This window comes from Lingula anatina, chromosome 3 (genome assembly GCF_051362555.1).
Source record: "Lingula anatina isolate TDL-2025a chromosome 3, LinAna3.0, whole genome shotgun sequence".
Classification (NCBI taxonomy): Eukaryota; Metazoa; Brachiopoda; class Lingulata; order Lingulida; family Lingulidae; genus Lingula; species Lingula anatina.
This window is the reverse complement of record NC_141769.1, coordinates 25142639-25168496: the sequence shown is the minus strand read 5'-3', so window position 1 is coordinate 25168496 and position 25858 is coordinate 25142639. Positions and strand designations below refer to the sequence as shown.

The 25858-nt window shown below is 37.5% G+C and overlaps 2 protein-coding genes and 1 long non-coding RNA gene across 7 annotated transcripts; all 3 read right to left on the bottom strand.

The window, feature by feature from the left end:
* Positions 1–710: 710 nt before the first annotated feature.
* On the bottom strand, positions 711–16478 carry LOC106156150 (uncharacterized). 5 transcript variants are annotated; one of them, XM_087008696.1, is made up of 13 exons: positions 15645–16478; positions 9217–10656; positions 8690–8986; positions 7940–8062; positions 7542–7661; positions 7261–7368; positions 6927–7037; positions 6329–6439; positions 5736–5846; positions 5130–5240; positions 3923–4033; positions 3209–3365; positions 711–2791 (listed from the first exon to the last, which is right to left on the bottom strand). In XM_087008696.1, exons 1-13 carry the CDS (start codon positions 15664–15666, stop codon positions 2092–2094), a joined length of 3522 nt encoding a protein of 1173 aa, XP_086864822.1. In that variant the 5' UTR covers positions 15667–16478; the 3' UTR covers positions 711–2091. The 5 variants fall into 5 exon arrangements, with proteins under 5 accessions (XP_086864822.1, XP_086864824.1, XP_086864820.1 ...); XM_087008694.1 differs by lacking the exon at positions 15645–16478 and adding an exon at positions 11206–11797 and having other exon boundaries at positions 712–2791; XM_087008695.1 differs by lacking the exon at positions 15645–16478 and adding an exon at positions 11206–11797 and having other exon boundaries at positions 712–2791; positions 7940–8059.
* Positions 16479–20562: 4084 nt separating this feature from the next.
* On the bottom strand, positions 20563–23165 carry LOC147763122 (uncharacterized). The gene is made up of 5 exons (XM_087008752.1): positions 23053–23165; positions 22645–22755; positions 22347–22457; positions 21525–21684; positions 20563–21067 (listed from the first exon to the last, which is right to left on the bottom strand). The coding sequence occupies exons 4-5, from the start codon at positions 21578–21580 to the stop codon at positions 20563–20565; spliced, it is 561 nt and encodes a 186-aa protein (XP_086864878.1). The 5' UTR covers positions 21581–21684; positions 22347–22457; positions 22645–22755; positions 23053–23165.
* A 1455-nt stretch (positions 23166–24620) lies between these two features.
* On the bottom strand, positions 24621–25655 carry LOC147763121 (uncharacterized). The gene is made up of 3 exons (XR_015333681.1): positions 25542–25655; positions 25309–25419; positions 24621–24972 (listed from the first exon to the last, which is right to left on the bottom strand). It is a non-coding gene; the product is annotated as an uncharacterized LOC147763121 (long non-coding RNA).
* Positions 25656–25858: the final 203 nt, after the last annotated feature.

The window sequence follows — 25858 nt, the reverse complement described above, 5'->3', positions numbered from 1 at the left end:
TCTTCTCTATTTTCTATACAGCCCGTATAAAGAGTTATTTACAGAGGTAACAAGAAACACGCAAACAGCCTTATTGTTTATTTTCATGCTAAAGGGCATTTTTGTACGCACTAAAACATTCTATTGTTCGAAAAGAGAGAGAGAGAGAGATAGAGAGAGAGAAAAGAAAATCTGTGACACCGAATGCCACAAATTCTCTATCTTTAGATATTAAATAGACCGAGGCGTGATATAGGGGCTGCGCATTAAAATGCTCAGTTCTGGCAATTCTCCACATATTACTGGGTGAAGTTATTGGCCTTTTGCCCAATCCCAAACCCCAAGGAGCAATAGAAAGAGGCAAGGACCATACTTGTAGCTGCTATCAGAGCTGGATGGAGGAATATTCCATAACAGCTGTATATGTCACTAGATCAAAAGGAGAAAATCAAAAGTGACGACGAAGGTCATACAAACTAGATATTTAAACGGTTAACCGCAATTAAATTTCTTTGAAAATTTGTAAATATCTCGTCCTGGTTTTATTATGATTGGGTTTGATGACCTACAGGGTATTGTTAAAATATTTTCATCAACTGCATACTCCAAGCACCAATTATTTCTCGGAAGAACAGCTTGATATGAAAATTACGACAGCATAGCTTAATATTGCATCAATTGAATATCACAAAGCCCTGAATAGTACTTGATAAAAGTTTGAAGTTGTCGTTAATGTCAACAAAGGAATAGATTGAAAATCAACTCTGAGTGTTACCCTCACAGGGGGTATCAAGTTAACACAGTAGTACCCGTAGTTTAATTTTAATAGAAATTTTAAAAGGCCTTAAAGGAAAACTGACAGTCACGCGAAGAAAGAAAGTGTAAGATTTTTAGCATTGTCACAACATTCTGAACTAGCAAACATTTTATTGTAAGAAGCTTCAAATTGACAGTCCACTTAGATGTATCTAACATTTCATCGCTTCTAATTAAATCTTTAAAATACGCGTTCTCAATGGAAAAATAAAAACAATTATTTTATGGTTTAAAATAGTATTTCATGTTATGAGTTGGTCTCAGTAAATATATGTAAGCAATCACTGGCACGGTAGCAGCCTAGCACTGCCATCATTACTCAGGTAGTCCACTGATCTATCATATAACGTGTCTCCGTGCAGGCAGACATTGAAGATTAAAAGGTATACAACGTGCAATGAACCGTGACATAGTAAAATAAATTCCTGGAATTCTCATCAAATGTCTCTCGATCTCCAAGGTATCCAATGCCCATACCGCTGGGGATGAATCTCAATCTGCAAATAGGGACTATAAGTCCGGTTGGTAAAGCTGTTTTTAAAGGGAACATTATCGGATTAAGATATTTGTCGGTGACTTTCACTTATTACCCCTTTAATACATATCTCGCAGTTAACAACCCTGTGTCCTTGAGCATTTTGAGAGACCCCAGGATATCTGCCACCTACCCCTGTACCCTCGCCTCCTACCATGGGAATACATTGTTTTCAACTGCCTAGAACACATGATGCCCATTATAACCTAAAGTTTGTTTCTCAGAATTTTCCACATCTTCATTATCTTATGATAAATAACTGGTTTCTCAGAAGTGTGTATCCTAGGGCATATTGGGGAAATCCAAGATATGCCCGACATTTGCTGTTTCGAGCTCTAAATGTCTAGTTTTTACGGCTAAGGGTGAATTCATCTGTCTCCACCTCCATTACGAGTCTACCAAAAATAAAAATTTAGCAAGTAAAAACGTGACCTTAGCTATTTACATCTCTCAGGATTAGACTGGTGATTAGTCATCAGTAGGCCTACAGTGTTTATGCAATATACAGTATATGATAACAACTAGTCGGTATATACAAGTCGCCACCCTCACTGCGGTCCGAGGATTTTGTTTCGGGGGAGGAGGAGGAGGAGAAGTTGGACATACATGTAACTGTCGGGTAATTGAACCGCCCCCCCCCCCCTTCAGTGTCAAAACTGAATATTTCATATGCATCCAATAGTCCCTCCTTTTCAAATATCCTCCTTCTGTAACATAATGTATGGCGATATAATAGCAAAATAATTCGTAGCATAACGTTATTATGTTTGCAAAGGTGGTAATCGCCGAGGGAGCGGTTGCGGCGAAAAACTTTGAACTGCAGACGTGTGACCATTATCTGGACCCGGTTGTCTAGGAAGGATCGATTTTAGTTCACCATGTCTACCCTTACGATCTCCTTTGTATAACCCTTTAGAACCTGATCCAACAGTTCCTGGGAACATGACCAGTGGCGGGGGATTTGAGATAACAACTTCTGTAGGAGAAGAGCATGACGGCTCCTCGTCATCTTCTACACTAGCTTGTTCCTCTTGATCCAAGGGTTGCTCAGGATTGATCGATTTTAATTCACCAAGTCTACCCTTATGATCTCCGGTGTATAACCTTTTAGAGCCTGAGCTAACAGTTCCTGGGAACAGGACGAGTGCCGGGGGATATGCATTAACAGCTTCTGTAGGAGAGGAATATTGACTCTCTTCATCATCTTCTATATCGGCTTTTTCCTCTTGATTCAAGAATTGTTCAGGATAGATCAAATTTAATTTGCCATGTCTACCCCTATGACCTCCGTTGTATAACCTTTTAGAGCCTGAACTAACAGTTCCTGGGAACAGGACGAGTGCCGGGGGAACTGCATTAACAATTTCTGTAGAAGAAGAACATGCGGTCTCTTCATCATCTTCTACATCGGCTTGTTCCTTTTGATCCATGGGGTTGTCATTTGGGTCAGGGTTAGTTTTTCTACAAATAAGCAAAGTAGAGGTTGTACAGTCATTCTCTGATAGGAACTAAATATACTCCCCTAGCAAAAAGAAATGTCATCCCTAATGCCTTAGCAGAATGATACAGAAAATCATGACATAAACAATGGTTTCTGATTCGACTTCTGGATTTCTTTCGCAACATTTACTAATTGTACAACCAATGAATTAGCTGACATTAGTAAAAAAAAAAAAAACAAAGCCACACATAAATGCTTTGTACAGCATCCTCTGAATTGAAGGATGCAATATAATTTAATTATCGAATTAAGACGTATAAATGTGAAAATAAGACAAAAAAATGTACGTATTTGAGTGTATTTTTGTCAAAACAAAACAGTACAAGTCAGTCCCTAGAACCGGAAAAAAGGAGACAGCACTCCTAGCACAGCGATACCTTTTCTTCAGATAGCGATTCCACAATGCAGCGGTAATGCAAACCACGCATACCAGTACCACGCCAGTTGCTGTGACAGAAGGGACCAAAGTGGTGATACGGCTCGTCTCTTGAGCAGCTGCACGGGCATTTGACTGGGCTGTGGTTAAATTTTTAACTGGAATTAGATAAACTCTTTGTTTTAAAGTAAATTATTTACACTTTCAGTAATTGCAGATAATAATTAGAACGGAATCAAACGAGTAAAAGGATAGGGAGTTATTGAATGTAAGTTAAATTTCTGTAAGAGGCATCGAGGCATACGGAGAAATAGAGTTTAAATACTAGTGAAATTGTATGAAAAGAGAATCGATGAATAAACATTCGAACGCTCCTGTCGTCGTCATTTCCTAACTATAATATCTTTTATTTTTCTAATAAATTAAGTTTAATAAGACGTCTGTGCATTTAACGTTTCGTATCTTGTCATTTGCCTGCTACTGAAGGAGAGGGATTTGACAAATATAGCCACAAAGATATGCGGACAAGATATATTTTGACGTTTTGTAGTTATATAAAATAGGTGACTCTATACATCAGCACTCCAGAAAGAGGTCATGAACCATCTACAATCATCGTCCAAAAAAGTGAAAACAGAAAATCATTGGACATTCCGACATGGGTTTGTTCAGCAAATGCCACCCAACCCTGTCTTATTAAGTAATCAATACTTACTTATTTGATCACAGTGTATTCCAAAGAACCCCGGTGGACATATACAATGGTAACTCATCTCATTGTTGACACACACACCTCCATTGTAACAAGGATTACAGGAACACCAATCTAAAAAGAGAGAATGGGGTCCGTATACGGTTATTGAATGTAGACAACTTGAGGCGCGTCCAGAAAAAAACTCTCTTACAATGGCCGTGGCAGCCATGATTCAATTACCAGTGGTTAGCAGAAAAACGTTTTTACTTTGATTTTATCGTTAAATGTGGAATAAAGCTTATCATGGTTCATAGATGAAAGGGTTTTGTTCAATTTCTTCCAAAGTAGTGGTTCTATCCACTGTCCTAATACAGGCTTGACATTTAATATGGAATATTTTAGTTTCAAAGGTATGTCTAGGTAAAATGTGTTACTTATTTTTAATACGTGTATCTCATGTGAATTATGAGTATAGATAAAAGCCAGGTGTGTCAGTAATTAACTGACTGCCCTGTCTGAAGCACTGCTGCATTATGTAATGTGTGCATGGCGATTTCTTTGGGTAGTACTCTTTGGGCTGGTCTAAGTATGACTTTGGCAGAGCATGGTTCAGTCAAAAAGTTTCAATATTTCGACAAAGGCCACAAAGATGATTTTGAATTTTGCATACAAGTAGTGGATGTTGCGGTGCATAAACTGCACGGGCAGCAGATTGTTACCGCCTTTTTGATAAATGCCACAATGACGTAAAACACATAGACATTACTAGATAAATTATTGGGTCGCAAGGAACGCTCTGCACGGTTTTACATGGATGTGCCCATACTATTGTATCTACCACAAAGAAACAGGAGACGTCGTTCTTACGATTTTGCTGCTACAAATAAACAAAAACAAGTTCTGTTCAGGATGAGGGGCAAATTGTCACCGAAAAGCGTTTTAAAGGACCATTGTAATAGCTAGACTGGTTTAAACAAGAAGGAAAAATCAAAGAAAAATTATTTGGAAAATATTCCATATAAATACATACAGACTTGATACATATGTATTTATATGGAATATTTTCCAAATAATTTTTCTTTGATTTTTCCTTATGTAATAAGCTACATAAGGCAGAGAGTGCAAAGAGGCACACACTGAAATATAAAAAGATAAACCTGAAAAGCTACACAAGGGTATGTACAACAACTGCCGCCCAAGCCTTTCTTATTTAGTAATATATATTTACTTATTTGATCACAATGTCTTCCATGGAATCCTGTTGGACAGATACACTGGTAAGTCGTCTCATTGTTGATACACACACCTCCACTGAGACAAGGATTTTCAGCACACCAATCTAAAAAGAGACAAGGGAGGCCCGTAAGCAGTTATTGAATGTAGACAACGATGTCGGAAAGAAATATCTGTCTCTTACCATCGATGCTTAATTGCAACATTCCCTATTCTTCCACTCCGATAGAAAGTGCTTTCGTCTAGATTAAACTGTTTTTTAAATGTGGTAAATGTTAAACGTCAAAAATGACGTTTTAAAGAAAATCCTCCTTCAACAAAGTAGTTGGGTAGGCCTAAATAATAATAATAATAACAGGAATAATAATGATAATAATAATAATGTAACTTATCATGAAAACTTCGATCAGATAGTGCAATAAATGATACTGTGCATTGAAGTACTCGTTTAGCAGAACGAACAAAACAAAGAGCCTAAAAAAGTCTACAACAGCTCCAAATTTCTCAATAAAAACAGAAAACTTGGACAAGACCATGTACAACAACAAATGTTTTCTCCGTAACCCTGCCTTACGTATAAAGTAATCAGTGTAACATTTACTTATTTCGTCACAATGTCTTCCATGGAATCCTGGTGGACAGATACACTGGTAAGTCGTCTCATTGTTGATACATACACTTCCATTGAGACAAGGATCACCAGCACACCAGTCTAAAAAGACAGCGGAGGCCAGTAGACAGTTATTCAATATATATTTAAAAAAACGAGCCTCGTCCCATCTAAAACACCAGTCCCTTACCAGAGATACTTGATTGCAACATACCCCTTTCTTCCAGCCCGATAGTAATCGCGCTTTCGTTTAGTTGAAACCGTTTTTAAATGTAGAGGAATGTTACATGGCAAAAATGATGTTGTAAATGAATTCCTCCTTCAACTAAACTTAGTAGTAGTCTAAATAGTAATAATACTAATAATGTGGTTTATTATGAATACCTCAATCAGATATTGAAAGTAAATGACCCTCTACTATGTAGTACTCGTTTAGCAGAACGGACAAAAAACAAAGTGCTAAATACATGTCGGTACAGCAGCTCCAAATTTCTCAATGGAAACTGAAAAATTCTACAAGACCATGTACTACAAAATATTATTTTCCGTAATCCTGCCTTGCGTATTAGGTTATCAGTATTTACTTATTAAGTCACAATGTCTTCCATGGAATCCTGGTGGACAGATACACTGGTAAGTCGTCTCATTGTTTATACACACAGCTCCATTGTGACAAGGGTCAGCAGCACACCAATCTAAAAAAAACAGCGTAGGCCAGTATACAGTTATTCAATGTAGAGAAAAAAAAACTCAGCCCATCTGAAACACCAGTCTCTTACCAGAAATACTTGATTGCAACATACCCCATTCTTTCACCCCGATAGTAATCGCGCTTTCGTTTAGTTTAAACCGTTGTTAAATGTAGAGATATGTTACATTGGCAAAAGCGATTTTTGTAAATGAAATCCTTCCTCAACTAAGTAGTAGTCTAAATAATATAATAATATTAATTATTATTATTATCATTATTATTATAATGTGGCTTATTATGAATACTTCAATCAGATATTGCAAGTAAATGGCCCTCTACAATGTAGTACTCGTTTAGCAGAGAGGGCATGTCGATACAGTAGAGCAGCTCCAAATTTCTCAATGAAAACCAAAAAAATTCTACAAGACCATGTTCTACAAAAAATTTCTTTTCTGTAATCCTGCCTTACTTATTAGGTTATCAATATTTACTTATTTGATCACAATGTCTTCCATGGAATCCTGGTGGACAGATACACTGGTAAGTCGTCTCATTGGTGATACACACTCCTCCATTTTGGCAAGGATCACCAGCACACCAATCTAAAAAGATATCTCAATCCATTTCTTGCCGCTAGCAGGAAACATTTATAATTTGCTCAAAGCGTTTAAAATACAGAAAAAATACCTTTTTACAGTAGAGATTATATATGCAGTGTACTCATATTAATGCTTACTATGCTACAATAGCAGACGAACCATAGGTTGCGGGAAAATCTGACAAGGGTGTGTTCAGCAAATACTTTATTAATTTATTGATATTAACCGTAATAGCAGTGTTTTCCATGGAATCCTGGTGGACAGATGCACCAGTAACTCGTCCCATTGTTGATACACACACCTCCATTTTGACAAGAATCATCTGCACACCAATCTTAAAACAGACAGTCCGATAAAATATGAAGAACTGATTGTTGCGTGTGTTGCTGTATCTATACCTGTGCTTCTTGTTTAAATTATGTAAAATTAATTTTTATACCTATGATCAACAAAAACATTTTCTTTTTCTCAACCCTGCTTTACTTATAAAGTATAATAAGCAATTACTTATTTGTTCGCAGTGTTTTCCATGTAACCCTACGGGGCAGGTACACTGGACGCACTGGTAAGTCGTCTCATTTATGACACACACCCCTTTGTTGATAAAAGTATTATCAGCACACCAATCTAAAAGGACAATGGAGAGGCGAACAAATTCATTAATGAATAAAATATACAGCGAGGTTAAAAAATAAATGCATATTTAAATACACATATGTTTTTTACTTCAGACATGGCACCTTATTGTCTCACAGTGGCACGTTTGTATAAATATTGAGCATCACTATTCACGTTAGGATTCCTTCGTTGTCATGTTCACACCAGGAAGTACAATACGTTTGATGTTTGACCTTGTTACATGTACATATAAATCACATGGTGAGATTATGTGATTAGACACCTACCTTTCATACATTTTGCACCGCCCCCAGACAAGTCACAGTTACACTTATAACCATCGAAAAGAGCAAACTGGCTTTCGTTCTCACTGCATGGGGAATATGCGCATTGACCAATCTCTGAAACTACTGAGGGTGTCGGTCGATTACCAAGCATATTCTACAATTTCTACATGTGAACGCAATAAACGTAATGGGCAAATAGCGTTAGCATTAGCAAATAGCATTAGCAACATGATGATAGTTTATACTATTAACACGCGGATTTTACTTGAACATTAGACCTGTGAAGATTCTTTTGTCTATAGCTACTTATATTTGTCTGTTATTACCAGCCAATACTTCGTCTGCTTGCAGTCATACTTCATCAGGGAATGAGGTTGTGATAGAGATGTGAGCTACACAACCTCTACCTACCACTCCTAGGGGAGGGGCAGGCGGGGGGGGGGGGGGGGGGGGGGGGGGGCTGACCAAATAGCACACCAAAGGGGGTGATAGGTTGTCACATCTACCACAACCTCATTCCCTGATCAAGAAGTTGTAATTTCTTGCCCTGATGAAGTCTGACATATTGGCTACAGAGACCAGACAAATATAAGTAGCTATAGACAAAAGAATCTTCATAAGTCTATTACAATAACATAGCTAATGAAACTGTTCTATACTTGAATATTGTCTTTAACATGTCAACTTATTATATGTAGCAATGTTGCGTCACGTGCTCATAATTTTAAAAGTTTATTACATCCGCCTTACCTTCTGTGCTATCGTTGCAATCAACTCTCTGCATCACTGTTGTACAGTTAGATGACGGATCTGCCCGGAAGGCTTTCCAAGAGCTGTACACGGACACGTTCTGAATCGACCGGACGACGTTTCCACACCCGTCTTGAACGAACCACGTGCGCTGGATGTCCACCCCACAGCCATTGTCATTGATCGAATCTGTGAAGTTGATGGTGATATCGCGATAGGCAACACAGCGCTCAGAGCCAGTCGCATTTGGGGTGTCCGCTACAATCGTGAAGCTATTAGCAACTGAGGCGTTATAACCTGAAAATATAACCACAGAAGTTTAGAAGTGAATATGACTGTACTCAATAGTAAATTTATCATTTTAGAAATCCATCGATTGACTCAGAACCAGTATTTAAGCAGCGTGAACTTTACCGGACACGATAAAAGTCTCTTAAGAAAAGTCATCAAAACACCGTGCATTGAACTGAACGAGAAAAAATACTCTCCAACTTTGTATAATATACAATGTCATGGCTTGTCTTTACCTGAAACAATGACTGTATCTCTAGGAAAGTCCACTTCCGGCGGCAAAGAAGACAAATCCTCATCAATTACGCCATCTTCGTCATCGTCAATACCATTAAACAGTTCTTCGTCAATTTTCATGTCACAGTCGTTATCAACACCATCCGCCGGCTGACCAGTATTCGGCACACATTTGGTCACGTCCAGATTTGCAAGTCTCAGTCCTCCTGGGTAGCCATAGGAAACGTAGCGGGCAAACCCGTAGGAGAATACTGAGAAAGTCTGGATAGGAGAAATATGTTCTATTCGATGTGTACCCGCAGTGACGTTTAGCTGAACAGCAGTTAAGTCGGTTCCGGGAATGGCTAGCCATGTAACATCATTGAGAGCGGCTCCATCAACTCTCAGGTCATCTTTAGAACTGTTTTTGATGACTATATTGACGAAGTTTTGGTAAACTTTATCAGGAAGATTGGCGGTAACGATGGTGTAACTGGATGAAAATTGTTCTATAGCAGGCACAACCATCATATATGGATCACTTTCTAGACCATCTGTGTTTTGGCTCTGCGTAAACTGCAGCACCATAATCGGCTTACTGGCATTGACAAACACAGGGGCGTCCTTCAATACCTTGAATTCATAGAACTCGGAGCTATTAAGCATTAAACGCGAGATACCGGTTATGTCGACCGCGGTGTCATCAGTACTGCCTACAACGCGGACAATATCCCCACTTTGCCGGTAAGCTGATGGAACAACTGTGAACGTATAGCCCCATCTATCGACTGGATACAGCTGTTCCACCACATGATCACATGCGGTCACCCCGCAAGGAATATTGGTGCACTGATTGCCGGACACTACTGCCAGTGGTTTTGATGAATTGATTCTTGTGCCTGTGACGTCACTGGTCGATTGGATTTGAATGGTCTCAAGTCTGTTGAGACTTATCACTGTTTTAGAACTTACAGTGCGGCCCATGACTATTATGTTCATACCAGGGGCAGGGGTTATTTCAATATCTGTATCATTGTTAACGCCAATCAGTCCAATAAGTGCAAAATGAAGACGACAAAATTCGTAGCTACCAGCGATGTACTCCTGTCCAAGAATATCCACAGGGAGAGCTACAAATGCGTCCAAACTATAAGATTCTGCATTGGAACCATAGAGAATGAACTCTTCGTCAGCAGACAAATGGACACCTTTGAACTCTTTGTTCGTGTTTTTCATTACAAAATCATTAGGAATTTCAACCTGCGTTATTAAACCTCTGCTAACGTTGACTGTTCTATTGAGAACTGGTAGATGGTGGATATATGCTGGATGAGCAGATATAAGAACTTGGATGGGAGAGGGATAGTTGGTTGTAAGGAATAAATTCAGACTGACTGGATTTTCGAACGCATTGTCCATGAAAGCTATGATGAATTCTTTGCCGCTATTATCAGGAACATCTAAAATGAAAATGAGAGTTGCCTTGATTTTGTTAAAAACTCTTTATTCTCAACTTAATACTTTCTGTTATGACTTGACTAATGGTACTATTATAAAGACCCGTTATATATATATTTATAACAACGATATATATATATATATATAATAGCATGGAAGTAACAAAAATGGCGGTCGCCACTTATTAGCTTTTGAAAAAATCATTATCTTATCGCTCAGAACATTTTATTCTAATCGAAAGACTCAGGGCAGCTACTGGATTTTATTTCATTATTTATTTCTGCCAGATCATACGGTGGCGCAGAACGGCCTCCCTAAAATACTTTTAATTCCTTCCCACAATTTAATTAATTCTTTATCACTGTTTTATTGATTTATTCCAGCAATTTTTAATTATTCTTCCCCACAGTGTAATAGTTCTTTTCCACAATTTAAATAAATCGTTTGTTATGCTGTTCGTCGTATTTTGCTAACTACTAGTATATATAACCCCCATATTACATAGTCCTACATTTCTGAAATAAAATATTAAAGCCGTAAAATAGCCTTACCTGTGTCGCCACCCAAAAAACAAAGAAATAACGTACAGAGCAGAAAATACAGCACTTTCATTTCTTACGATGACTCCTAAACCAACTCCTGGAACGATTGCTTGTGACGTTTTCTTCTCTTATTTTACCACGCAAACACGCAAACAGCCTTTTTCATTTTCACGTAAAAGCGCATTAATGTTTACACTTAAACATTCCTTCTCTTCAGAAAGAGAAAAAAGATAAGATTTGTGACACCGAATACCACAAATTATCGCGTGACACATTAAATAGAGCAATGCGTGTAAAATGGCTGTATATTAATATGTTTAGTCCTTATAAGTTCCCTTTTTACTATTTGCTCAATGCCAAATATTACTGGGCGAAGTTTTTGGCCTTGAGCCCAACTTTAAGGACCAGTGCATTGAGGCAAGGGCCACAGCTGCTGTAAGACCTAAAAGGGAAAATTTAATAGCAACCGTATGCGTCAATAGGCAAAAAAGAGGAATGTGGAAGGTGACGATGAAGGTCTTACAAACTAGAAATATGGATACGTCAGCGGTGTTGAAATTTCTTTGACTATTTATAAATAGCGTGTTCTTGTTTTGTTATGATTGCTGTTGATCATTTATTGTAAAATGTTTTATCCATCAACTTCCTTTTTGCACGAGAAACGTTTTCATGTAAAAATTACATGACTGACTGAATATCACAAAGCCCCTAAATGGTGTTTTGTTTACTTTTGGCGTTGTTGTTAAGTGTACCAAAATATTACATTGAAACCCATGTTTGCTTTTTAACCTCACGGAAGGTATCAAGTTGACACAATTACCATATGTGTTGAAAGCGCTAGTATTTCTAACCACCGGACTGGTATAAAGTCACATAATTTGATCTAGTCTACCCAAGCCCCGGTGACTCTCAGTCTTGGAAAGTGGAAACAATTTTAGCGTCTGCTACTTTTAATAACAGTACAAATTATCTCAATATATACAACCGAAATAATGTGCTAAACAATAGATTGGCCAAAAGTATGTCTTTTCTTACCGGTACCTTTTTTCCATCCTCTCTGTTTATCTTACCAATAACTCCTGGTCTGCCCTATAAAATTTATTTATGTCTATTGCTCCTAATTTCAGGTGATATCCACCCAAATCCAGGCCCACATAAACGTCTGCAAAATCGGGTTGAGGAAGTCAATTTTTTGTTTTCAAACATCAGAAGCATCAGTGCGGAAAATGGTGCAAGATTTGAGGCCTTAATGATCCGAGCCAAACTCTGTTTATTTAGAGCAGAATTGTTTAGGCATAACTGGACTACTATTGATACACCACACTGCACCTGTGGTGCCCTTGAAACCCCTCTTCACTTTTTCTTCAGATGCCCTTTACTCAATTCAAAGTACCCTCCCCTTTACCAAAAAATAAATGAAACTCTACATGCAAGCAAGACCTCTTTCAAAACACAAAAAGAAAAGCTGTCGTTATTTCTCTACGGTCATAAATCCTTATCACCCACCCAAAATGAAATTATCTTCGACACTGTTGCAAATTTTCTTCTCGTAAACTTTGTTATCACTTAATAGGTACCCGCAAGAAAACGCAGTAGATACTCCAGCGCAGTAGACTACTGCAATTCTACTGCAAACATGCTTCAAATCTGCTTCGATTGGGGAGCTAATTAGCATATTTGAAACATGCTTCTATCATGCTGCAAATCTACTGCATTAATGCTCCTCCTCTGTACGACCCTATGTAATTTTTGAAGTAGAATTGCAGTAGGCTATGCTGCATTTCTACTGCAAATATGCTCCACACCACTACTGCGTTAATGCTTCTTTGCTACTTCGATACTACTGCATTTTCGTGCGGGTATTATCTCTTTTCCTCTTCTTTCTTTCTGTACTTAACTTGTGCTCCTGATATGTATGAAGTTTTACATTTACTCTGTTGTATATATGTATATACTTATCCATTTGTTTTATTTATTTATTTACTTATTTCATTTAATTTTGTGGAGAGCATATAATGCTTCCAGCGCCTTGCCTCCACTTCATTCTTTTGAATAAACGTTGTTTAAAAAAAAAAGGTGGGCTGTAACACTCGTCTGGTGTCCCTATTTACTTCTTATCCCCAAAGTTTTCAGTTTTCGGAGTAGACATTCAGTTAACAGGCATGCAAATAATATATGCTTTAGTTATACTGTATAACCATTTTTTCCCATTATGTCCTCAATGTACCCATCTTTTTTTACCCAACCCCAAAAGTCATTTTTGAGCATGGTGATTATCAAAGAGCCATATTTCCACAGGTAGAGGTCATTTTGCTGTCAAACGGGTGTTGGTCTGCATAGGAACATTAGGCACATGGCATACTACCGAGACTCTTGAGACCTTTGTTTTGCGGACGATACACTGGTGTTTGAAAATAACTGCTCGCTTCCCCCTTTCACGCCAAAGTTGAACAATGGATTTTACAACAGAAAGTAGCTACGCTTAACCCACCTACCTCGGAGTTTAAAACCTTCATACTCATCATTTGGGCATTTCACTATAATGCAAGTAGCAATAAGAAGGACCCAAACCCTTTTTAATCTGCTACACTGTAAAAAGTTTTTATGTAGCCAAATGTTCACAAGCACAACGAAGCTCTGTTTTTGCTCCAAATTAAGTAAGATAAGTCCATATGACTGAAATTGTCATTTATTAATGACGAAAACTAATAAGATACAAAGTTTAAAAAAACTGGGGAGATAACCAAACATCCCCAAACTATATAAGTGCCAAATATAAAAATAATAAAGTATGTTAATGAATGTAACCAGGATTAATTATGAAAAATATGAGAAATCACAACAGTTATAGGAGCAAAAAGTTGGCGCAAATGAAAATAAAAGGCTCATTTTTTCAACGCGTTTAGTTACTGAACACGTTAAGCTCCCAAGCATGTTACACGCTTTTAGCCTGAATGTGTTAAGCAGTAGGCCGCACGTAACGGCTAAATATACGTAGGGTGTATACGTATGTTAAGCTTTAAGCGTTTCAACGGTTTTAGCTACATGTATTTGTCATAGTCACCTTAGCCTGTTAAACATTAAATATCTATAACAGGATACCGTGAACTATCAACATTACTTACTTTAGTCAATCCTTGGACATAATAATTCGTTAATTATGTCCAAGGTCAATCACATTTACAGCTGGGATTAATCATGTGTTAACTGACCTTGCGAGGAAGTTTATTAGAATGTATTTCTGAAAAACAAGTTTAGGAAGTTCACTAGTTCATTATTGACACCAAACAACTATCACTTTTACTTTAAAGGACCATTTTCATATTTTGATAAAATTCATTACAGTATTGATGTCTATTTAATCTTTTTCCGGAAGTAATGAACAATAGAACATCAGGATGATGGTGGGGTTTTCAGTTTAATAGTTTATTTAAGCTTACATCACATGCTGATTATTCAGTAACGACAGTTCGAAGATTCTACAATTTGCACCGCTCTAGTCGCGACTAAGCCCAAGTCCAATTTGGAAGCTTTATGTAGTTCAAACGGCGTGAGAAGTGTTTTGGTTATTCATAAAAAAGGTTTTGTAGAAACGGTCTTCGAATCTTTCTACAATTATTATAACGTTACCATGATTAGATGTTTTTGTTAGCTGGGAAATGATTTTGCATGAAATTAAAAAAAAAAAACACGCATATCTTTACCATAACGTTGTCATAACGCTATTCTGTACCTTAACCAGCATGTCACCATCTGATAACATCATGAAAACGATATCTATTATCTGGATTATTACTTTTAAGTATTTAAATAGGCCTTTTTAAATAGTCACAAGTTACAGCAAGGAAATCCACGAAGTGTTCGAGCAGCCTGCTCCACGCCCCCAACAGCTCCACACATATACATACCTAGGGATGTTATATGACCGTGGCGATATGATGATCACTGAAGCCTGTCCATTTAGCCAAGCTTCAGTGAAGATCGAGGGCAACCTCGAGCCGCTACCCAAAAATGTCTCGCTTCACTCGACATTTCTGCGTAGCGTCTCTCGGAAAACTCGGATTTAACCTCGATGTAGTCTAGAATTTCACGACTACATCTTGGTTAAATCTAAGATCTAATAAACGTACCGTTTATTAGATCTTAGGTTAAATCAGTCGAGGTCTCTTAAATGCTGAAAGCCAAAGACAGTGATCATGTGACCTTCTTGGCATCAAGAGAATAGTGACGTTGCTTACGTTATATACCTACCAAATTTAAAATCTCTCACACTCTTAAAAAATTAGCATAAACTTTTCACGTTTAACAATTATTATTTATCATTTTATTACACTAAGTCATGTCATATGGGTATGGTTTGAAAACGGGAATTAGTTAACATTTAAGCCACACGTGTATACAAATTATTTGTAAATCTATAACTTTTTAACGAGGGTTGTGTTATTTACCTTTTGTTTTTAAGCTGATCATTCTTCCTCTTTATGAGATATATCGGTAAAAATCAAATGTATTCCCCCTTTGAACTTGTAATTACATGAATGCTGTGAAAACCAGCACATGTATATTCCGAAACCACCTCGTAGTAAAAAATGTCACCAAAACGTAGAATTATTACTCCTGTGGACTTGAAATAAACATCCGTTTGATTTTGACTATATTCCGTAACCGCCTCGTCGTCAGTGATAACAATAAAACTAGAATTATTACTCCCGTGAACTTGCAATAAACATCCGTCGATTTTGACTATATTCCGAAACTGCCTCGTTGTCAGAAATATCACCAAAAAGTAAATTTCTTTCTCCTTTGCACTTGTGAAAAATTAGTTTGACTATATTCCGGTCCGACGCTCCTTTTTTTATCAGAAATGTCACTAAAAAGTAGAGGTTTTGCCTTGGGACCTTTTTTCCGCAACAGTCCCAGCTAGGTGTGGCTCAGCTGAGACGCGCATGGTCAGTGTCGACGGTTGATTAAATACTTTTCAAGCAAATGAACGTCCACGACAAGTATTTAGCAAAAATTGACCAAATTGGTCAGACATTACGTAAGAATTTGGCGGGAGGTGACCAGCGCACGTGGACGAGTTTATTCCGTATAACATCTCTAGAGCGTGATATAGGGTCACTTTATTCGGTTTTAGGGGTGTTTTAGGATGAAATGACTGTATTTTTTCTCGGTATGTATGTCAAATAATACACTGTCACCCTCTAGCGATATATGCCATGAACACCTCTCGCTGACGCTCGAGGTGTTATGGCATATATCGCTCGGGTGACAGTGTATTATTTCACACTTAAAACACACAGGAAGTGTTTAGCACTATTGGTGAGCCTTATAATAAACTTGAAGCTCTGAGTGTTACCCTCATGGAGGTTATTAAATTATCACACTAGTACCTGTAGTTTTATTTTAATAGAAAGGTCTTGAAGGAAAACTGACAGGTACACAAAGAACGTAAGTATAAGATTTTTAACATTATCACAACATTCTGATTTAGCAAACATAATTTATTGTTATAAACTTCAAATTGCCAATCGACTTACATTTATCTGAGATTTCATCACTTCTAATTGGATCTTTAAAATGCGTGTTCGCAGTGGAAATTTTTTTATTTTACGTTGTATTTCATGTTATGAGTTGGTCTTAGTATGTAATTAATCACTGGCACGGTATCTTTACATATTTAATCACTGCCATCATTACTAAGGTAGCCCACTGCTCTAGACAGATATTGAGGATTAAAAGATTATACAATGCACATTAAATCGTGGCATAGTCAAATGGATTCCTGGAATTCACATCAAATGTCTCTTGATCTCCAAGCTGGGAAAGAATCTCAATCTGCAAATAGTGACTGTTAGTCCGGTTGGTAAAGCTGTTTTTAAAGAGAACATTATCGGATTAAGATTTTTATCGGTGACTTTCGCATTCTTATTTCCCCTTTAATACATATCTCTCAGTTAACATGTGCGTATCCTTGAGCATTTTGAGAAACCCCACAGTATCTGCCACCTACCCCCGCCTTCTACCATAGGAATACAGTGTTCTCAACTACCGCCTTAAAAAACATTATGCCCATTATCACAAAAATGTTTGTTTCTCAGGATTCTCCACATCCCCATTATCTTATGATATATAAATGGTATCTGAGAAGTGTGTCCTCGGGAATTTTTAGAAAATCCAAGATGTGGCCGCCATTTGCTGTTTCGAGCTCTACATTTCTATTACGACAGTGGTTCAAAAATAAGAAATTTACAAGTAGAAACGTGACCTTAAATTTTTACGTATATGTACATCTCTCGGCATTTGACTGACGATTAGTCATCAGTAGGCCTATATACAATATATATGATGATAACTAGTCGGCATATAATAATCTTTATTGAGCACTAAAATGCATACATATTACATTTTACAGGCTCTCTACACTAGTCATAATAACTTAGCAACAATTATACAAAGCTATACAATACTTATTGAATGATTACTGGGAAGCAGCACAGAATAAAACGACTATTGCTATTGGTGGGTGTGTCGTTTTTTCAAACTTTCAGTTATATATAGATATAATGTTCTCAAACACAATTCACTTTTTGGACTGAGCAGCCACTGAATTTTTTCATGATCTGTTTTCTGAGAAGAAGTTTTCTGATATATAAGTCACCACACTCACTGCGATCCCCTCTACTACAACATTGGCCAAGGCTTATTAATCTATGTCAGCTCGAAAATAGTTTACAAAGAATGTCCTGAGTTAAAGAGTGACGATCTCAACTGCATTTGGATTGAATTTCAGTTACAGTTTAAGCGGTTTTTATATGGCATCTTCTATAGGTCGCCTAGTCAAACATCAACCGAAAGAGACAAGTTTGTGAACTTATGTAAATGAGTCTCGAAAAAGCATGCCAACTAAATTCAAACGGTATTTTTATCAATGGAGACTTTAATGCTCACTCTCTTAGTTGGTTCAGAAATGGTAAGGAAGACCTCACGGGTAAGCTTTTGAGCAGTTTGTTTCTAGAAAAAGGATTCGATCAACTGATCCACGAGCCTACCAGGATACAAGGAAAATCCGCTTCTTGTATCGATTTGACTCTGACAAACAGACCCGACTTAATTAACAGTGCCTTCGTTGACCCGCCCATTGGCCAAACGGATCATAGTACCCTCGTTACTGAACTTTGTATTACTCAACCCAAACACGATCCTGTATATAGAACAATATGGAAGTACGATCAGGCTAATTTGGTGGCTTTAGACAAAGACATAAGCGAATATGACTGGGAAACTTTATTTTTAAAAAATAATTATGATATGAACGTAAAAACTGAAGTTTTTACTGATTCTTTACTCTCTTTTTACAAACGCCATATACCCCATAAAAGGAGGCTGATCAGGTCAAATGACAAGCCATGGTTTAATGACCAAATCAAGCATGAGTTAAATAAGAAAAAGAAACTATATAAAAAAAATGAGGATTAAACCTTCAGAAAGGAATGAAAATAATTACAAAAATCAGGCGATAAAAGTTAAAGAATTAATAATTAAAACAAAAGAATCATTCCTTAATTCTAAAATAGAGAGCCTCGACAATAAAGGTGATGATAGTAAATCATACTGGACCGTAATGAAAAATATTCTTGGGAAACAGCGATCGTCTTCTATTCCTATTCTCAATAACCCGAGAAATGGATCTGTCGCTTCTACTGATCAAGAAAAGGCTGATGAATTTTTGTCCTATTTCTCATCAATGTACCACTCGGACTCTGTAGCAAATGTTGGCGAAATTCTCTTTCCTGTAAGAACTGATGCTTCCCTATCTCAGATACAATCCACTATTAATGAAATGAATTTAGACCCATCTAAAGCTAACGGCCCTGACCTGATTACCGTCAAGATGATAAAACTTACCAAAAACTCCGTGGTGAAGCCCCTAAATATTCTGTTTAACGCAATCATACAGTCTAATACCTTCCCCAACATCTGGAAAATTGCCGAAATTTGCCCAATCTTTAAAAAAGATGATAAAAAAATCTATTTTAAACTATAGACCAATTTCTTTACTTAGTATTTTATCTAAGATTTTAGAGCGAATAATATATAATAGAGTGATTAACTTTATTCTGAACAACAAGCTCCTATACCCTAAACAATCCGGCTTTTTGAAGGGTCATAGCACAGAGCACCAGCTCTTGGCGATTCATAATTTAATTACGAGTAATTCTATTAATGGTTATGACACCAGAGGAGTCTTTCTCGATATAGAGGCTGCATTCGACAGAGTTCCCCATTCACTCCTTCTCCTTAAACTCAAGTCTTACGGTCTAACCGGCAAACTTCATGCACTATTGTCATCGTACTTGACTAATAGAAGAGTTAAAGTACGTGTTGGTGGGAAATCGTCTAATTTATCTAAGGGAGGTTACATAAATACCAGTGTACCCCAAGGTAGCATACTTGGCCCGTTACTTTTTCTCATATATATAAATGACCTCCCTGACGGACTCTCTACTGATTGTTTCATCTATGCGGATGATACTTCCCTCTTTATGCCCTCGCGTCGGGGAGATGTTGATTCACATGCTATATTACAAGGTGACCTACGTACCATTGAAAATTGGTCCAATAAATGGAAACTCAATTTTAAACCGGCAAAGTGCCGCGAAATTATATTCGGCAAAGAAAATGATAATAGTACATACCCTGAATTGTATATAAACAATACCATGATACCTAGGACAAAGAGCCACAAACACCTGGGACTAGTACTTGATTCAAAACTAAATTTTAATGATCATACTGATCATGTTTGCGAAAAGGTTCAACGGGCCGTAAATGCACTAAAACCTCTATACTGCAAAGTTAGGTCCAAACATTTAAATGTTATATATAATGCCTTTATCCAATCACAATTTGATTACTGTGACATCTTCTATCATAACTCACTCCAGAAGAAATTATCGAAACTATCGTCTCTTCAATACCAAGCCGGCAAAATAGTACTGGGAGCCTTACCTAGCTCTTGTACCTCCAAAATATTTGAACAACTAAATTGGATTTCTCTATTTGATAGAAGAAAAATGCATGCTCAAAAATATAATGCTTCCAGCGCCTTGCCTCCACTTCATTCTTTTGAATAAACGTTGTTTAAAAAATAACTGCGATCCAAGGATTTTGTTTCGGAGGAGATGGACATAATATTCGGGGAATTGAAGCGTGCCCCCCCCCTCCCAATTTCTCGGTGTCAAAACTGAATTTCGCAAATACATCCAATAGTGTCTCCTTTTGAAATATTGTCCTTCTGTAACATAACGTATGGCGATATAATCGCAAAATAATTCTCTCTAAACTAACGTAGCATAAGCCTCATTATTTTTGCAAAGGTGGTAGTCGCCGAGGGAGCGGTTGCGGTGAAAAACTTTGAACTGCAGACGCGTGACCATGATCTGGACCCGGTTGTCTAAGAAAGATCGACTTTAGCTCGGCATGTCTACCCTTAAGATCTCCATTGTAAATTCTTTTAGAGCCTGAACCAACAGCTCCTGGGAACAGGACGAGTGCCGGGGGATCTGAGATAACGACTTCTGTAGGAAAAGAACATGAAGTCTCCTCCTCATCATCTTCCACACCAGTTTGTTCCTCTTGAGCCAAGGGTTGATCAGGATAGATCAATTTTAATTCGCCATGTCTACCCTTATGATCTCCGTTGCGAAACCTTTTAGAGCCTGAGTCAAAAGAATTCGCTGAGAACTGGACAAATGCCGGGGGATCTGCTATGACGGCCTCTGTTGGAGTCTCTTCATCATCTTCTACATGTTCGTCAGCTTGTTCCTCTTGGTCCAAGGGGTCATCATTCGGGGCGGGTTTAGTTTTTCTACAAATAAACATTTCTACAATTAAACATAGACGTTGTGTAGCCACCTTCTGATATGAAATGAACAACAATGGACGCATTTACAACAGCAGACTAACAGATCCGAGGATCAACTATGGCCAACCAATTTGAATACTTGTCAAATTTATTCAGTGTCTATTAGGAGATTAGTCGGCAAGCTTTTAAATGGGTCGCCATATTTGATCCTCTGATCTTTTAGTCCGATGTTGTGAATGAGGCCATGGGTAACTAACTAAATTTTAATCAAATAATTGAATGAAATATGAAAATGTGCAAATAAGACGGGCAATTTTATGTATTTGCAAGCGTCTTTTACAAATTAAAACAAATACTAACTACTGAGTGCCTAGAACTGGCAAAAGGCAGCTAATATATATATATATATATATATATATATATATATATATATATATATATATCATCAGTGCCGCAATACCTTTGTTTCCGCTTCCACAATGTAGCGGCTATGCCAGCCACGCATACCAGCACCATCCCGACTATTGTGACAGAAGGGACGACTATTTCGATATTGCCAGGGCTCGTAGGATGGATATCTACATCGGTATTTGTCTCAACTGTGCTCGAAACATTTTCAACTGGAATAAGAAAAAACTATTTCATTTTCTAATAATATTTAATGTTATAAAAATCAGACTTGTCCCAATTATTTTTTCCAATCTTGTCTCGGTGCCTTTTTACTTGCAAGAGCGTGAAACTGACAGAAAAGGAAATCACGTCTGGTGGTTATCTTAAATAGGTGATTCCAGACATCACTACTCCAAAGATAACGTCATGAATTTCCTCTAATCTTTTTCTAAAATAGTGATGGCTTTCAGCCTAATTATATTGTTGTCATGCCACTTACAAATGCAGTTTGTTTGTGGTCGAACGGATAAGAGAAAGTTAAAAAAACGTCTTCCAACTCTACCAGTGAGCGTGATAGTAGTTCCGAATTCTAAATGAAAAAGTGGATGATGGGACATAGGCATGTACTGCAAATAAATACCTCTCAACCCAGCAGTGTTCATTAATTCATCGATATTAACTGTAATAGCAATGTATTCCCTGAAACTCTGGTGAACAGATAAGCTGGTAAGCCGTCTCGTTGTTGACACACACCTCCATTGTGACAAGGATTACAGGAACACCAATCCAAAAAGGGACGAGAGGGCCGTAGACAGTTATTGAATGTAGACAACATGACGCGCGTTACGGGTACGCACTTCACCTTTTCTTATTTAGTAATCAGTATACTTACTTATGTTGTCACAATGTCTTCCATGGAATCCTGGTGGACAGATACACTGGTAAGTCTTCTCACTATTAATACACACACCTTCATTGTGACAAGGATTACCAGCACACCAATCTAAAAAGAGACAATGTATATAATGCTGATTCCAATACTAACTTTGCGCACTTGAAGCAGAAGTTAAAGTAGACAAACTCCTAAAACTTACAAGTAAAACCGAAATATAGAACAAATGCATGCACTGAAAATACATTTCCTTTTCTCAACCATGTTTTACTTGTTAGACAATCAGTATAATATTTACTTATTTCATCGCAGTGTGTTCCGTGGAATCCTGGTGGACATTTACACTGGTAAGTCGTGTCATTGTTGATACACACACTTCCATTGTGGCAAGGATCACCAGCACACCAATCTAAAAATAGACAATGAGGGTCCGTAGACTGTTACTGAATGTCGAAAACAAGATGCAGTCAAAAAAAAAAAAAAAAAAAAAAAAAAAAAAAAAAAAAAAAAAAAAAAAACTGCCCCAACTACTAATGCTTTATTGCTTAGAACGTTTATCTCTGTACTTTCGAGAGTGTGCACGCTTTTGTTTAGCTTTAACCGTTTTAAATGGAGAGGAAACCTTTTTATTTAGCTGTACTGCTCAGGCATTTCCTTTTTCATAACCCTACCTTACGTACATATGTATGAAGTTGTTAGTATTTACCTATTAGGTCACAATGTTTTCCATGGAATCCTGGTGGACAGATACACTGGTAAGTCGTCTAATTGGTGATACACAAACCTCCATTGAGACAAGGATTACAGGAACACCAATCTAACAATAAAACACGGAGGTCCGTACACAGTTATTGAATGTAGAAAACAAGAAGAAAAAGTTAGAAAAAAAACGCTTTTACCACCGTGTTTGATTACAATAGACCCTACCCTTTTACATCTTGGGCGTGGTTGTTTAGCTTAAACCCTTTAAAATATACATTAAACCATGGTACGTGGTATAAACGACTTTCTTCTTCTACTTCTTCTTATTATTATAATGAGGAAAATTATGCACACTTCGATCAGAAATTGAATGGGGTCGACCATGTACATGTACGTGTATTTTACTTATAGTAGAAAGAAAATAACAAAGCACTTCAAAACAACTTTTTTATATCAACGAAGCTACTAAAAAATTTGAAAGTCAAAAACCGGAAAAAATGAGGCAATATAGGCAAGGCACTACAAACATTTTTTCCGTAACTCTAGCTGTCTTACTTATAAAGTACAAACTATGAGCGTATTCAGAGTAAGGTCGCATTCAGAACGGCGGGCTAACAGATACTCGGATCAAATACGGCCGACCCACTTGAATGTTTGTTTTATAATCCCCGTAGTGAATCTATTTAGTGTTTAATCGGGAATTAAGCGGCAAGCATTTGAATGGGTCGCCATATTTGATCCGCGGATCTGTTAGAGGCCATTCAGAACATGTTGATCCGCGGACTAACGGATCCGCGGATGAAATATGGCCGGCTCACTTAAAAGCAGCGCCGACCAATTCCATGATGGCCTCCCCTCCTCCACACGCGCAATTTTCCACGGAGCCGAGAGTTAGTGGCGCATGTGGAGGCAGGATAAAACGACTTCACTAGTGGGCTTGATTTGGTCTTAAAGTGCAATTTAAGAACACAAATAGTCTTACATGATCTTAAAACATGAGTAAGACCATTTCTAGTCTGACAGCCAATTAAGTTGTCTTCCCTTACACATTCTCCTATTGTGAGCAGAGGTGTCCTCTATTGTGAGGGGAGGTATCCCCTGTTGTGAGGGGAGGAAACTGCTTGACCACTTAAGTAGATGTTAGATCATTTTTGATCTTAAAAGCAGATTCAGTCCATTTTAAGACTACTGCTGTAATGATTAAGATCGTGTAAGATCACTTGTGAACTTAAATTGCACTTTAAGACCAAATCTAGCCCACTAGTGCTTGCTGTTAAGTGTCTCGGCCATATATACACGTAATCCGCAGATCTGTTTGTCTTATTCTGCACACGCTCTATAGTATTTGCCTTTTTGATCACAATGCTCTCCATGGAACCCTGATGGACAGATACACTGGTAAGTCGTCTCATTGTTGATACACACACCTTCATTGTGACAAGGATCAACAGCACACCAATCTAAGAAAACAATGGATACCCGTGGATATATATATTACATGCTTTAAAACATGAAACGCAGTCATAAAAACACTTATCTCTTACAATTGGTTTTATTACCATAGCACCATCCCTCTACTTCCCGGGAGTAAGCATGTAATCGTTTTCGATTTGCTTAAATAGTTTACAAAAGAAATACACCTTTTGGTACACGGAAGTAGTAATCTTCAAAGAAGTTGTAATATGCAGTATACGATGCGCACGAAGAGGGAAACGTTAGTACAAGATATGCAAAAGATTTAAAAGAAAAAACAGGACAATGGGACACGGACAAATGCCACTTCACCTTTTCTTATTAAGTAATCAATATTTACTTATTTGGTTACAGTATTTTCCTTGGAATCCTGTGGTACAGATACACTGGTAAGTCGTTTCATTGTTGATACACACACCTCCATTGCGACAAGGATTACCAGCACACCAATCTTAAAAGACACAACGGAGGCCCACAGACAGTTATTGAATGTAAAAAAGACATGCGGCGGAGTCAGAAATAAGTATCTTCTTTGCTTCTGTGCTTAGCAAAAAAAAAAAAAAAAAAAAAAAAAAACACCTTTTGCTTAAATCGTTAAAAATGAAAAATTATCCTTTTTCATTACTTGACTTAATTTTCTTCCGAAGAGGAGCCCTAAGCATTCTACTGATATTGAAGCTAACTATGCAGACTTTAAGGTGGCAATGCAAGCAGATGAACTGCGAAATTGAAAGAGATTACCAGCAAACACCAGAAAAACCTTCCTTCTAACTGCATTATTATTTACTTATTTGATCGCAATGTTTTCCATGAAATCCTGGTGGACAGATACACTGGTAAGTCGTCTCATTGTTGATACAAACACCTCCATTGAGACAAGGTTCACCAGCACACCAATCTAAAAAGACAGCGGAGGCCAGTAGACAGTTATCCAACGTTAAAAAAACATGTACTACAAGACCATGTACTACAAATTATTCTCTGTAATCCTGCCTTATGCATTAGGTTATCAGTATTTACTTATTTGATCGCAGTGTTTTCCATGAAATCCTGGCGGACATATACACTGGTAAGTCGTCTCATTGTTGATACAAACACCTTCATTGAGACAAGGATCACCAGCACACCAATCTAAAAAGATAAGGAGTTATAAAATGTTGAAAACAAGATGCAGTTAGAAAAGCTTGTTTCCTACCACTGATACTTCATTGCAATATAACTTATCTCCTTACCTCCGAAAGTTTTGGTAAGTTTAAACCGTTTTAAATAAAGAGAAATGTAACGTGGCAAAAACGACTTTGTAAAGATAATCATCCTTCAAACAAGTAGTGGCCTTA